This window comes from Oreochromis niloticus, unplaced genomic scaffold (genome assembly GCF_001858045.2).
Source record: "Oreochromis niloticus isolate F11D_XX unplaced genomic scaffold, O_niloticus_UMD_NMBU tig00006539_pilon, whole genome shotgun sequence".
NCBI classification, from domain to species: Eukaryota; Metazoa; Chordata; class Actinopteri; order Cichliformes; family Cichlidae; genus Oreochromis; species Oreochromis niloticus.
Genome location: NW_020328055.1, coordinates 2666 through 16409, shown reverse-complemented (window position 1 = coordinate 16409; position 13744 = coordinate 2666). Strand labels below are relative to the sequence as shown.

The window sequence follows — 13744 nt, the reverse complement described above, 5'->3', positions numbered from 1 at the left end:
ACTTAAAAACTTCTTTTGTTATTATCTCTAATGACATTTCACTTTTGAAGGTGCATTTTTGAGAAATATTTAATTTCAAACTTTTGTATTACTTAGAATAGAGGTTACATGTCCCTTTAGAGTTAAATGATAAGAGACTGCTGAGCTTGTGGTGTATTGTTGATTTTGAGAGTGTTATTGGCATAAATACCTGCCTACTAAAAGATTTTCTATGTATAACCATGAATTAACAGTTTTTTGGTGTTTTTTGAAGGAGGAGTTGATGAAAAAATGATATCTGTGATGTATTTATATATGGTGGATTGCACAGACCTCTAATGTCATGGTCTGTTGTGTGGCAAGGTGACAGTGGACCCAGATCAGGACTCAGCAGACAGACTTGAACTCTAACACAGCTTTATTTGCTGGTTACAGGCAGATTGCACTAATGAGCTGTTACCATGTCTTTAGGTATTGATGGTCAAGCATTGACTCAGTCTGGGCCAGTGATTAATCAACAAATCGGTCCTTAAGTTGACCAAAAACACAAAAGACCTAAAACTTATCACTGATTTCAGCAGGAGGAAGTCTGACCTTCAGCCCATCTTCATCATTGGGAAGTGTGTGGAGAGGCTGACCAGCTTCAAATTCCTGGTTTCTGAGGATCCTCACGAGGATCAACCTCAAGTTGAAGCTGCTGACCATCTTCTACCACTTCTCCACTGAGAGTGTGCTGACATATTGCATTTCTGTGTTGTTCTCAAGCTCCACTATGGCACACAATAAGCCACTAAGAAGGACCATTAACATTACCAGAATATCACTGGACACCTGAAGGACCTCTATAGCACTTGCTGTCTGTAAAGGGCACACAGCATTTTGCAGAAGTGAACACTCCTGATCTTATACATGATATATCTGTAATTATGATCATAAATTAAAGAAATTCAGCAAACAATCAAATTAAATAACCTTTTATGAACAAACGGAAAACAGCACACTTAACAAAACTGAAGTGAATTAAACTTCACTTTAGAGTTGCATGTTTAAAGTCATATCACTGGCTTGTGATGAAGCACTTTGTGACAGTAGTGAATCAAAGACATAAATCATAGGCTAATATTCAATTTGCATTTATTCACTATCATAATTAGAGCATTATGGGGCAGGAGTTGAAGATCTAAAAGAAACAGTAACAGTGCTGGAGGAATATACTTATGAATCCTTCTTATGAGGAGGAGCCAATGCAAAACCTAAATATAATCCAGTGCTTCTTATCTGACTGGAGAGAGAACGACAGAGAAGAGACGACAGACACTTCACCATGATGGGCTGTAACATGAGACTGTTGCTTTTAACTGTCTGGTGCACAGGTGAGAAAATATTTTAATGTGTCTTTTAAAATTTGCCAGCTTGTAGAAAATTACAGTTTTCTTGTTTTTTACCAGGTGCTTGTGCCCAGACTTTAACAGAATCTGAACCAGTGGTTAAAAGGCCTGGACAATCACACACATTGACCTGTACAGCCTCTGGATTAACACTGAGCAGCAACTTTATGGCATGGATCAGACAGCCTCTTGGAAAAGGACTGGAGTGGATTGCCTGGCACGATAGCGGCAGTGGTAGCAGGAGATTCTACTCCCAGTCAGTCCAAGGCCGCTTCACCATCTCCAGAGACGACAACAGACAGCTGCTGTTGCTGCAGATGAACAACCTGAAGACTGAAGATTCTGCTGTTTATTATTGTGCTCGAGCGCCCCAGTGATTAAAGCTGTTTTAGCTCCTGTACAAAATCCTCTAGCTTTCTACATACAGTTTATTTTTTACTTAGTAATATTGATAAATTTCTTGTGTTGTTGTATAATGTAGTATACAACCACACGCACACACACACACACAGACACACATATATATAGGCCTAGCAATTACAAACAAATTAAGTACATTTTGTGTTGTTTTGTAAGAAGATACATTCTTCATGTTTGGGTTTCTCAGCATTAAAGACAATGGAATCATAAATGACACACACACACACATCATAAACATTCAAACCACCTCCAAGCTTGTGTGAAATGTAAAATGATTACTTATGTGTCCCTTACAATACACTCACATTGATAAGATCTGGCACACTGTTACTTTACCTGTAGCTGTTTGTGGCTTGACCAAATCATGTTTGTTATTTAGTCTGAAAATAGGATATATAAAATAATTTATACATAAATGAATGTTATGACTTATTCATAACAACTTTGTTCCTGTGTTTATCAGTTTTCCCAATAGGTTTGCTGCCTTAGGAATACAGACACTGAAGTGCATTAGCACAATACCGCTGTCTGTGCACTAAATAACATAAGTATTCAAGGCATAAAGTGCCTTGATTGAGCTTTACCTTTGGACATGATAATTAATCTACTAAAATATTACAGTTTTTATTCCAAATTCTGTGTTACAGGGCAAATTTAAATAATGCAACAAGCTGTTCCTGATATTACAGGATAAATAATTAAATGCTGCAGCACATTCTTCATGCATATGTTTCAGTCAAGTAAACAGCAAACATGATTTCAAAAAATCAGTGGTACAGGGATCCTTTCCATAAAAAAGCAATTAGACTTTATTTTTTATGTGATTTCATGAGTTAATACGGTTAAACAAATTTTAGGCAAATGTGATCTCATGGCAAGTTTGGCAGATAGTGACTGCGCTACGTGCTTTGTTCTATGCAAACATCACTCAGCTTCCTCGCTACTCAGTCATAAAAACTGCTCACATTTTTGGGTGGAGATACCAGAACATCAGTCTCAATTAAACCATGTTTTCTGTAGCTCTGTTCCTGCTGTTGGCAGGTGGATCATGTGAGTCTCCTATATTTGTCATATTCATCAGATTATCTGTAACAACACAATTTAATCACATGTGTACAGTGTGAGCAGTTGACACAGAAAGCCTCTGAGACTGTACAGCCAGGTCAACGTCTGACCATCACCTGTCAGGTTTCCTATTCTGTGACCAGCCGCTGGACAGCTTGGATCAGACAGCCTGCAGGGAAAGGCCTGGAGTGGATTGGAAGCAGAGTTGGTGCAACTTTAGCTTATAAAGATTCACTAAAAAACAAGTTCAGTATCAGCTTAGACTCTTCCAGCAACACAGTGACTCTGACTGGACAGAATATGCAGCCTGAAGACACTGCAGTGTATTACTGTGCCAGAGACCCACAATAACACAAAACATGACTAGAGCTGAACAAAAACTGCACTCTGCCTGAACATCAGTAAAAGCACCAGAGGAGGCGCTCTAAGACCACTAATGATTTTAAAGAGCGTCCTCACTCTAACAAGATTTATATGAATTGATTGCTTCATAATCTTCTCCTCATCTAATGAAAAAACAAGAAACAACAACAACAATACTACTACCACTAATTATACAATTAATTACAATTTTACAATTTTTTTTGGAAGGCGGGGGGTCATAACTAAAAAATGATGCAAATGGAAGCTCAACTGATGTGTATTCCCGACATAACATATTATTAGTATACATAAATGTCATTTTTTCACAGTACAATTGAACACACAAAAACAACAACATAATATTGTTGTATAAAAATACAATCTGTGTGAATGTGCTTTTGGTTTGGCCCATTTTGTGAATGCACTGACTACAATAAATTTTTTATCAGTAAATCAGTTTAATGATCCATGTTCTTGTTTGTCTTTTCCATATTTGGAAATAACCACGAAGTTTTCTTCACTCAATGAGCGGGGTAGTTGTTCATCTTCTGAAGAAGTATTGTCAAGCCTTCAGGCAAGCTTGAGGCCTAAACTGTGCGTTTTACTTGTAGTTAGTCTCCATAGTGTTCTTTATATGTTATCAACAACATGAAGAGTGCATGATAGGGGATGATGATAATGAGATAATACAAACCAGAACCAATATCATAGCAAAAAAATAAGCATCTGTCATTGGGGTCAGGAGCAGAAAGAGCAGTAAATAAAAGATAAAGAAAGCAATAAATAAATAAATACAATTCTATTCATATCCTGAATGCTGCATCATAGATTGCAGAGAGAATTGCTGCTTGTAGCTTTTGTTGGGCAGATGATGATTTTCCCTGATCTTTAGTTAACATGCCCTTATTTTCTTTGGAGAACAATTCATGTTATATCTTTTTTAAAAATTTTCTTTTCTTATTTTCTGTCTTTACAGGTGTGGATGGTCAGACTCTGACATTATCTGAACCGATGGTGAAAAGGCCCAGAGAGTCTCACAGACTGACCCGTTCAACCTCTGGATTCACATTCAGCAGCTACGCCATGGCCTGGGTCAGACAGGCTCCTGGAAAAGGGCTGGAGTGGATTGCTTTTATACACACAGCTAGTTCTCCTATCTCCTACTCGCAGACAGTTCAGGGCAGATTCACCATCTCCAGAGATGACTCCAGCACTAAAGTCTGTCTTCAGATGAAAAGTTTGAAGACTGAGGACACAGCAGTTTATTACTGTGCTCCACGAGAAACACTGAGAAGAAGTAATAGGAGAGTCATGCAAAAACTACTTCCCTTCGTCATTACCACTTAATAAGATACAGTATCTTATAGTAGTTGCTCTGATACACTCTTTTAGTTTTCCTGGATAAGATTTCTCAATACAGGATAAATTTCCATGATTACATTTTATGTGTAATTACTTAAGCACTAACTTTGAAAACAATTACTCATTCAAATCACTTCTAAGTACCACAAAACCTTGCACCAAGCCAGCAAACATTGCAAGTCTTGGAAGTGAAAACCAGTTGAAAGGTTGAATTTTCTTTTTACATGACACACAAGCCATCAATTAAATAAAAACACAAACACAAATTACAAACTAACATAAGATTTTGTCAGACTGTCATTGTCATTTCTTAGTATTTATAAGAAAATTCAGCACAGAAATTATTGCTAGGTGTAAAGGAGTGAGACGTGTTAATAGTCTTGCAAAGAGCGTGTTGTAATTTTGCAAGATGAGTGAATGTGCACTCAGTTTGAATACTGGAGACACTGATAGCAGAAATTGTAAAAAAGAGATAACATTTATAAATATTAACATTATCTCTATTATTTGTTTTTACTGAACAGAAACGTGGTCTCACGCCTCAGGAAGTGCCAAATAAAATTGGTTCACTTAATCAAACAGATCACATATTTATTTCTTTATTTGTTATTGAAGTGATGTCCAAAACTGTCACTCAATTTAAAGTTTATGCAAACATTTACTTACATGTAGCATCCACTCTAATTTCACCAGTTAATATGTGACGCTCAGTTAAAGTGAGTTCACATGAGTCTAGTTAATGTGAGGAGGAGTCAATGCAAAACTTACATACCTTACACCTCTACTTATGTGACTGCAGGGAGCATGGCAGAGAGCAGAAGTCACAAAGTTTAACATGATGCACTGCAGGACGGGGCTGCTGCTATTAGCTATCTGCTGGGCAGGTGAAGATCTACAAGCTTTAGTCATCAATAAAATTCTGAAAAACATAAAGGAACTGATTATTATTCAATTCTGTTTTTACAGGTATTGATGGTCAGACTCTGACACAGTCTGAACCAGTTGTTAAAAAACCTGGAGAGTCTCACAGGCTCACCTGTACCACCTCTGGACTCCCATTTAGTAGCTGGTGGATGGCCTGGATCAGACAGGCTCCTGGGAAAGGACTGGAGTGGATTGTTAGTAATACTAATCGAGGCACCAACTACTACTCTCAGTCAGTACGAGGCAGGTTTACTGCCTCCAGAGACAACAGCAGAGAACAGCTGTTTTTGCAGATAAACAACTTGAAGACTGAAGATTCTGCTGTGTATTATTGTGCTCGAGACTCACAGTGACTGGAACTAGTTGAACAGCTGAACAAAAACCTCCAGTGATCCTCAGACATCTTTAACTCATAAGTGCTTTGATGATTTATAAGACATTAGATTTTATTGTGATTGCTGTCCTGTTTGAAAATATCTTTTTTTGATTTGGAGAAATTACTTTAACTTTCAGTGTCAGTTATCATTAAAAAATAATTTTGAAAACAGGTGGAGCTTCAAGAATATATGTATGTTTCATGCATATATTCTATTTGTATGTTATTTCATACAAGTTTTGCTCATTTATCAGCTAAACCAACAGATAGCTCATTATAATCACACAAATACATAACTGAAAAAAACAAAATTAAAACAGTTTTGTTCATTTTTAGGGCAACTTTGACCAAAGCGCACTATCAAAGGAGCCCTCCTGCACTGTGACATACATTCATACAACTAATAGAAACAAAGATTGATAGGCACTCAGCACATGCAGTGCTGAGCGTATGACCTGGTACAAAAATGTCGTGGTACAGATAAAGCTCAGCAGCCAGCACAACAAAACTTTGGGCCGGTTGCTCAACCTTGCAGTCAGTGAAATGCTGACCTCTTCTATCAACTTCTAAGAACAGGGTGCCACACACACCACTACAATTAGAGCCATATTGTATATTTTAAAGATTGCTATTTTTAAAGGCTGTTGCCAGGACCAGAGGGGAGAGCAGTTTGGCAAAATAAAAGGAATCAATAAATAAATAAATACAGAGAAAGGCTTGCTTCTAGAGCCTCTTTTTTTTTTATTATTATTATTTTTCTTTTTCACAGGTGTAAAGTGTGAACAACTGACACAACCAACCTCTGTGACTGTGCAGCCAGGTCACATTTCACCACCAACTGTAAGCTCTCTTATTCTGTGAGTGGCTACTGGACAAATTGGATCAGACAGCCTGGAGGGAAAGGACTGGACTGGATTTGAAGAGTAGCTGGATCTTCCACAAACCACAAACTACAAAGATTCAGCAAGTTCAGCTAAATGCAAAGCCACCAGAGGAGGAACCCACAGACCATATATTGTTTTAGTTCATTTGTAATTAGAGATGAAGTCCATTTGGCTTTTAGCAAATGGAAGTTCATTTTCATATAGGTATAAAAAGTCTCTTATTGCATTGTAAGTTTTATAATTTAGCAATTAAAACACAAAAACATCAACATCTATCTATCTATCTATCTATCTATACATGTGATAGTTCTTTTACTTACAAATCCATTTTCATTTTTTTCTTTGTTCATAAGACTTTGACAATCTGTCTACTGACTCTGAGCTTACACAAAATACTTAAGTGTGAGCTACTGAGTTCCTGTTTTCTGTTGATTGTGTTTAATCCATGGCCCTTCAGTTAAGATGTACAACAGCAAAGAAATTACAAAAGAGGTCTCTCCTACTTATTTCTTGTCAGCAGCTGTTTATCTCATATAATGCTAAACTGAATATTACACTGAATATTACATAATACATAACATACAAAGATATATTTATTTGAATAAATTATTCTACAGATTTGTTAGAAATCCTGCCATAAGCCCTAATTTCCAGTATTTTTCCTTCTCTTTGTTCTTTTCTTTTTGATATTCTTTGGGCACTTTATTGAGTAGTGGAGCAGTGATGAAGTCTGCTGCACCCCGGCATGAGGCATATGGTTACCTGGTCACACACCAAGGTAAATTTGCACCCTAATATGTCAAATCAATATGCAAACCAAGTGACTTCCTGTGACACAGTTATAAAGAAGTCACTTAAAGTGAAACAGTGATCAGAAGGTCATACCGTCAGCTTCAATCAAAAAAACATGTTTCCCCACTGCCTTCCTACTGCTGTTGGCAGCTGGATGCCGCAAGTCACTGTAAATTTGTAAACTGTAAATGTGCAGCTTTTCTTTTAAAATAAAATTCAATCATTTGTCCTGCTTTATATCCACCTTTTTACAGATGTAACATGTGTACAGTTGACACAGCCAGCCTCTGAGACAGTGCAGCCAGGCCACCGTCTGACCATCACCTGTCACATCTCTTATTCTCTTACCAGCTACTGGACAGCTTGGATCAGGCAGCGTGCAGGGAAAGGACTGGAATGGATTGGTTCCATTTATACTGGAGACTCTGCTTACAAAGATTCACTGAGTTCAATGAGTTCCATATTGACTTAAACCCTTCCAGCAGAACAGTGAGTCTAATTGGACAGTGTGCAGCCTGAAGACACTGCTGTGTATTACTGTGCTGGATGCCACAGTAACACAAACCATCAAGGAACCTGGACAGAAACCCCTCACAGTCTGTTTTAATAAAAAGCTTCCAAAGCAGGAGCTTTCAGACCACTATCCTGTTCACTTCCACTTTCAGCTGACAAGATGGCTTTTAGCATATTGATTTAGTATAGGTATGAAACAAGTCTTTTGTTGTATTATAAGGTTTATTGTTTGAAAAAATTATAATTTTCCATTTTTTCTGATTTGTACTTTAAAAGAGTGGTATTCAGTTTTAGGTACTGAGGTTCTCAGTCTGAATCAGTGGTTAAAACGTCTGGAGACTCCCACAGACTGACCTGGACATACTCAGGGTTTCGTGGTGATATTAGCGCTGCTTGGATCAGACAGGCTGCTGGAATAGTTTTGCTAGACATGTACTGCTGTTGGTTTCAAGAGATACAGAAGCTTTGACCTGATGAATTTCAATATCAACATGTTCTCACTGAACATAAACACTGAAAGCATGGACAGAGTTCATTTCTTTAGAACTGGACTCAACATTTTTTCATGTTTATCACAATCTCACAGTAACCTGTCAGGTGTCTTATTCTCTGAGTATTGTTCACTATGACATCTTCTGTCTTTGATTTTATTTTCATTTTATTTTAAAAGAGAGAAGTGCAAATATTGAAAATAAAACTGGACAACTTTAGTTGCTCCTTAATTAATTTTTAATTTTCCAGTGCTTTTTGTTAATCACATAATCCTGATTGTGGATTAGAAATATCATCATAACTGCTGTTAACCATTTGCTTGGGAGTTGACAGCATTAATAATTCTTGATATTACAGTTTAATTTAGTGTGATTTGATGCTCTTGACATGTTTTTATGGTCTCTGACAGAATCTGAATCAGTGTTGAAAAGGCCTGGAAAATATCCAGAATTAACCTTTACATGCTCCGGATTCACATTCAGCAGCTACAATATGAACTGATACACACTGGAAGTGCTGATATCTGTTAGTCCCAGTTCATCCAGGGTAGGTCCATCATCTCCAGAGATGACTCCAACAGTTTGTCTGGTGGAGCAAAATCTACTATTTGTAATATTAAGCTTGATAAATGAAACAGGTGTTAAGTGGCATTTAGCAGAAACCTCACTATCCTTTTGGTTTAGGCATCATATTTACATATGATAGTAAACAATCCTCCTTCAAGAAATTTAACTCAGCCGATCAAAATGATATTTGCATAAATCACCTGCAGTTCAATCTCTTTGACAATCTCTTTGGAGACAGACTAATAGAAAGATTTATGTGTATGCTGAACAAAATTCATTTTTATTTACTTCGTTCATACTTTACAGTAAAATGAACATTAATGATAAACACAGAAACTCTGATGCTTAAACAAATGCTTCAACATAATGTACTTTTCTAAATGAGTATCAAGAAGGATTTTATGATTAAAGAAAAATGAAAAGAAAGAAATGTAGAATTATAAGGATAGGACTGTCTTACCTGAACACAATTGATTAACAAGCAAATACATTGCAAATAATAATGTAATAAAATGATCAGTACAACCAGCTACAGTGTGGGAGGAGCTGATGCAAAACTGTTCTAGTTTATGTTTACATAAATGTTAGAGAGTTTAAGACAGAGAGTAAATCATCGATGTTCCCACTGTAGACTGCAGAGAGAAATAGCTTTCATCATGTTCAGACTTCATATCTGGTTCACTTTTCTCATTCTTTTAATGAACTGGGCTGGTAAGGATTATACGTTTACTTTTACTAATGAAAACACATAAAATGTCTGCATCATTGTATCTAATGAGATGTTTGTTTGTAGGTACTGAGGGTCAAACACTGACTGAGTCTGAATCAGTGGTTAAAAGGCCTGGAGACTCCCACAGACTGACCTGTACATACTCAGGGTTCAGTAGCGATTACTGGAACGCTTGGATCAGACAGGCTGCTGGAAAAGGACTGGAATGGGTTGCTCTTATCAACCCTGACAGTAGCAGCACCTACTACTCTCAGTCAGTCAGAGGCCGGTTCACCATCTCCAGAGACAACAGCAGAAAGCAGGTGTATCTGCAGATGAGCAGCTTGACGACTGAGGATTCTGCTGTTTATTATTGTGCGAGAGCCACAGTGACACAAGAGGAAGAAACGCTGCACAAAAACCCATGAAAGTCAAACACTGCTTTCAACTTTCAACATTACTTTACCAGAGACTCACAGAAAAGAAACATCAATAGAGTTGAAAAAGAACCCCTCAGTGCATGAACAGAAAAAAAAAAATCTAAATCATAGAGTATGAGTTGCACATAAAGGATTTAATTTGGTCACATCCAATGATTTTTTCCCCTTCACCCTTTTTGGAGGGTGAATGCTAATCTTAATGATGCTTTATACTGTGTGAACTGATGGTTTTCTTTCACAAATCCTTACAGCACTTTGGGGGCACAGTGTGTGTGTGGACCAGGGCTCCATTCCACTCTTTGCTGGACTGATAGGCGCTATTGTTGTTCCTTAATTCCACTCCCCTCATAGGAGGTATGCTCACATGTTCTCAAGAGGACTCAGTTGAATTTGTTAAGTCTTAATTAATTTGTCCGAGACCCTCAAAGTGCTTACAATTCCACTATTCATTCACTCTCACATTCACACAATGGTGGAAGCAAGCTACAGTTGTTTCATTTTCTTTCTTTCTTTTTTTTTTGCCTGTCCCATTTGGATCTTTAGCCATCAGAACTATTGTCTGAAGGCCAAGAAAGATGCCAACGGATTTACTTTACCAAGTGGATCGTCATGGCCTTGCCATATTGATTCATTTGATTGACCTTTATTATTATTATGTATTTATTTTATTTTATTTTCGGTTGTTACAGATGGGACAGATATGACTGGGGGATAGGAAAGGAAGAAAGAAACCATGAAAGAAAGAGGGGGAGAGAAAGAAAAAAGAGGGGAGAAGAGATAGTGAGAAAGGGGAGAAGAAAAAAAATCACCTGGATCACCTGTTTTTTTTTTTTTTGTTTTTTTTTGTTTCTTTTTTGTCTGTCCCATTTGGTTCTTTAGCCGTCAGAATTGTTGTCTGAAGACCAACAAGGATACCAAATGGATTTATTTTGCCAAATGGATCATCATGGCATTGCCGTATTGGTCCATTTGATCAAACTTTGTTGTTATTATTTATTTTATTTTCAGTTGTTACAGATTGGACAGACATGACTGGGGGATAGGAAAGGAAGAAAGAAAGAGAGGAAGGAAAAGAAAAACAGAAGGGAAAAGGGACAGTGAGAAAGGGCACTTACAAAGACAAAGAGAAAGAAAAAAAAATCTCCTGGATCACCTGTTGAGAGAAAAAGAAGAGAAGACAAGCAAAAAAAAACAAACAAAAACAAAGCAACATACTAAACACAACACCATCACGTTAATCTAGCTGAGTGTGAACAGCAGTAAATACTAAATATTGAAAGTTGTTGTGCAGCACGCAGCACAGACAGCGCACAATGTGCTTTGAAGTAGCAGCTAAGAAAGGTGTAGTTTATGTCTACGAACAGTGAACACCCGTGTGCACACCTGTGTGGATCAACGCGCTTGTATACAAAAGGTTTCCCCATGTAACGGTCTGCTAGAGGGTGTGGAGGGCCATAGCCCCGTCCCCCAGGGCATGAAGCAGCATGGAGGAGATCCAGGCTCCAGACATCCAGACGCCCCAGAGTGCGAGAGCCCAAGGAGGACCACCGGAGGGGCATCCGTGCCACCTTCCTGGGAAGGGCTGAGGAGATCCCCAGACGAGGGGTCACCCAGTAGCCACGGAGCAGAAGCCAGAGGGGGCTGCACCGGCGTGCCCGCCGGCTCTGCCGGTAGCCGGCTGTGCCAGAGTGAACCGAGTTGCAGGCCCCGAGGCTGGAGGCCCGAGGGCCCCCTTTGCCCCGGAAGAGGCCTGACCGAGCGACAGGCACCAGGCCCCGCCAAGTAGCCACCGGGATCACCTGTTGAGAGAAGAAAAAACAGAAGAGAAAACAAACAAGAAAGAGCAACATAATAAACACAAAACCATCACAATAAACTAGCTAACAGTAAATAACAGTAGATACTAAATATTAAATGTTATTGTGCAGCACGCAAGATCGACAGCGCACAATGTGCTTTGAGGTAGAAGCCAAGAAAGGTGTAGCTTGTGTCTGTGAACACCCATGTGTACACCTGTGTGCACACCTGTGTGGATCAGCGCACTTGTATTCAAAAGGTTCTCCATGTAACGATCTGCTAGGGAGTGTGGGAGCTATAGCCCCGTCCCCCAGGGCATGAAGCAGGTATGGTGGAGATCCAGGCCCCAGACATCCAGAGGCCTCAGAGTATGAGAACCCAAGGAGGACCATCAGAGGGGCAACCGTGCCACCCTCCTGTGGAGAGCTGAGGAGAGCCCCAGATGAGGGGTCACCCAGGAGCCACAGAGCAGAGGCCAGAGGGGGTTGCAGTGACGTGCCCGTGGGCTCTGCCAGCAGCCAGCTGTGCCAGAGAGGACCGAGCCCCAGGCTCAGAGGCCTGAGGGCCCCCCACCCTCTGGAAGGGGCCCAACCGGGTCACAGGCGCCAGGCCCTGCCAAGCGGCCACCAGGAGTGAGCCGGTACATACATGGGCGCCCAGCCTCAGACACCAAGAACCATCAACGCACCGATGTCTGAGGGCACCAGCCTGGGTTCAGTTGTTGCACAACCTGATATCACTGTAAAGTTTGAAATAGACACGCACTTGCAAGTGCTGCAGTAGAAATAAAGATGACAGGGACTGGGTCCATACATATAATGCACACAAACACAAACCTTGTACTACTTCTTTTAAATAGTTTGGAGTTTGAGATCTTTCCTAAAAACAGATGGTTAGAGCATAGGACCTGTGATATGAAAAGTCTCTTGATGCATTGTAAGTTTTAACATTTGAAAATTTCTGTATTATAAAGTAAAAAGAGACTATAATAAAGTCACTGAAAAAATTATACTTCTCTATTTTTTCACCTTAACGTGGTCTTTGCGTGTCTTAGTGATCATAAAAGCTAGACCAGCAGAAGCTTAGCCTTCAGGTGGGACACCCAAGTTGGTCAGGTCTTAGGGTAGAGGCCTGACAAAGTGCAAACCAATTACATGACAAAAACAGTTATCCAGAGTAGGGCTGCCATAATTAGTCGACTAGTCACGATTATGTCGACTGTCAAAATCGTCAACGACTAATTTAATAGTTGGCGCGTTGTTAGAAGCTTTGTAAGATCCTGAAAGACGCAGGAATAAGTAGCAAGTAAATCAGTAAAGCGAGTAAATCGGTTGACTGAGATTAGAGTTATCGTTTTCACACAGCTGAAAAAACGTCAAACAGAAATCATTAAACAGAAGTGTGAGATGGTAAAGAATTTACTCCAGTGTCCTGTTATATTTTAGATAGCAGGAAGCAGACGACTGAGTTTATTAAACTCCACCGAGACAATCTGCAAATTTCATTAAAAGTTTAATAAACTACCATCTTGTCTTTCTTTTAGTTAGCACATACTTCAAGCTGTAAGCTAAGGATAGTTATACAAAAGCAGATGCATGCTGGTGCAATAAGCTGTTCGTTTTATGTCCAATGGATGCATGATCTGATTAGTCGAATAATCGCAAAATAATCGGT

The 13744-nt window shown here is 39.1% G+C and overlaps 1 long non-coding RNA gene and 2 gene segments (V, D, J or C); all 3 read left to right on the top strand.

The window, feature by feature from the left end:
* The first annotated feature begins 1218 nt into the window (after positions 1-1218).
* Positions 1219-1744, top strand: LOC112845282 (Ig heavy chain V region 5A-like). The segment is given in 2 exon segments: positions 1219-1352; positions 1428-1744. Coding segments are annotated over 2 exon segments (366 nt in total).
* A 2462-nt stretch (positions 1745-4206) lies between these two features.
* Positions 4207-5894, top strand: LOC112845284 (Ig heavy chain V region 914-like). The segment is given in 3 exon segments: positions 4207-4307; positions 5377-5461; positions 5544-5894. Coding segments are annotated over 3 exon segments (477 nt in total).
* A 3835-nt stretch (positions 5895-9729) lies between these two features.
* LOC112845283 (uncharacterized) lies at positions 9730-10007 on the top strand. The gene is made up of 2 exons (XR_003218087.1): positions 9730-9835; positions 9918-10007. It is a non-coding gene; the product is annotated as an uncharacterized LOC112845283 (long non-coding RNA).
* Positions 10008-13744: the final 3737 nt, after the last annotated feature.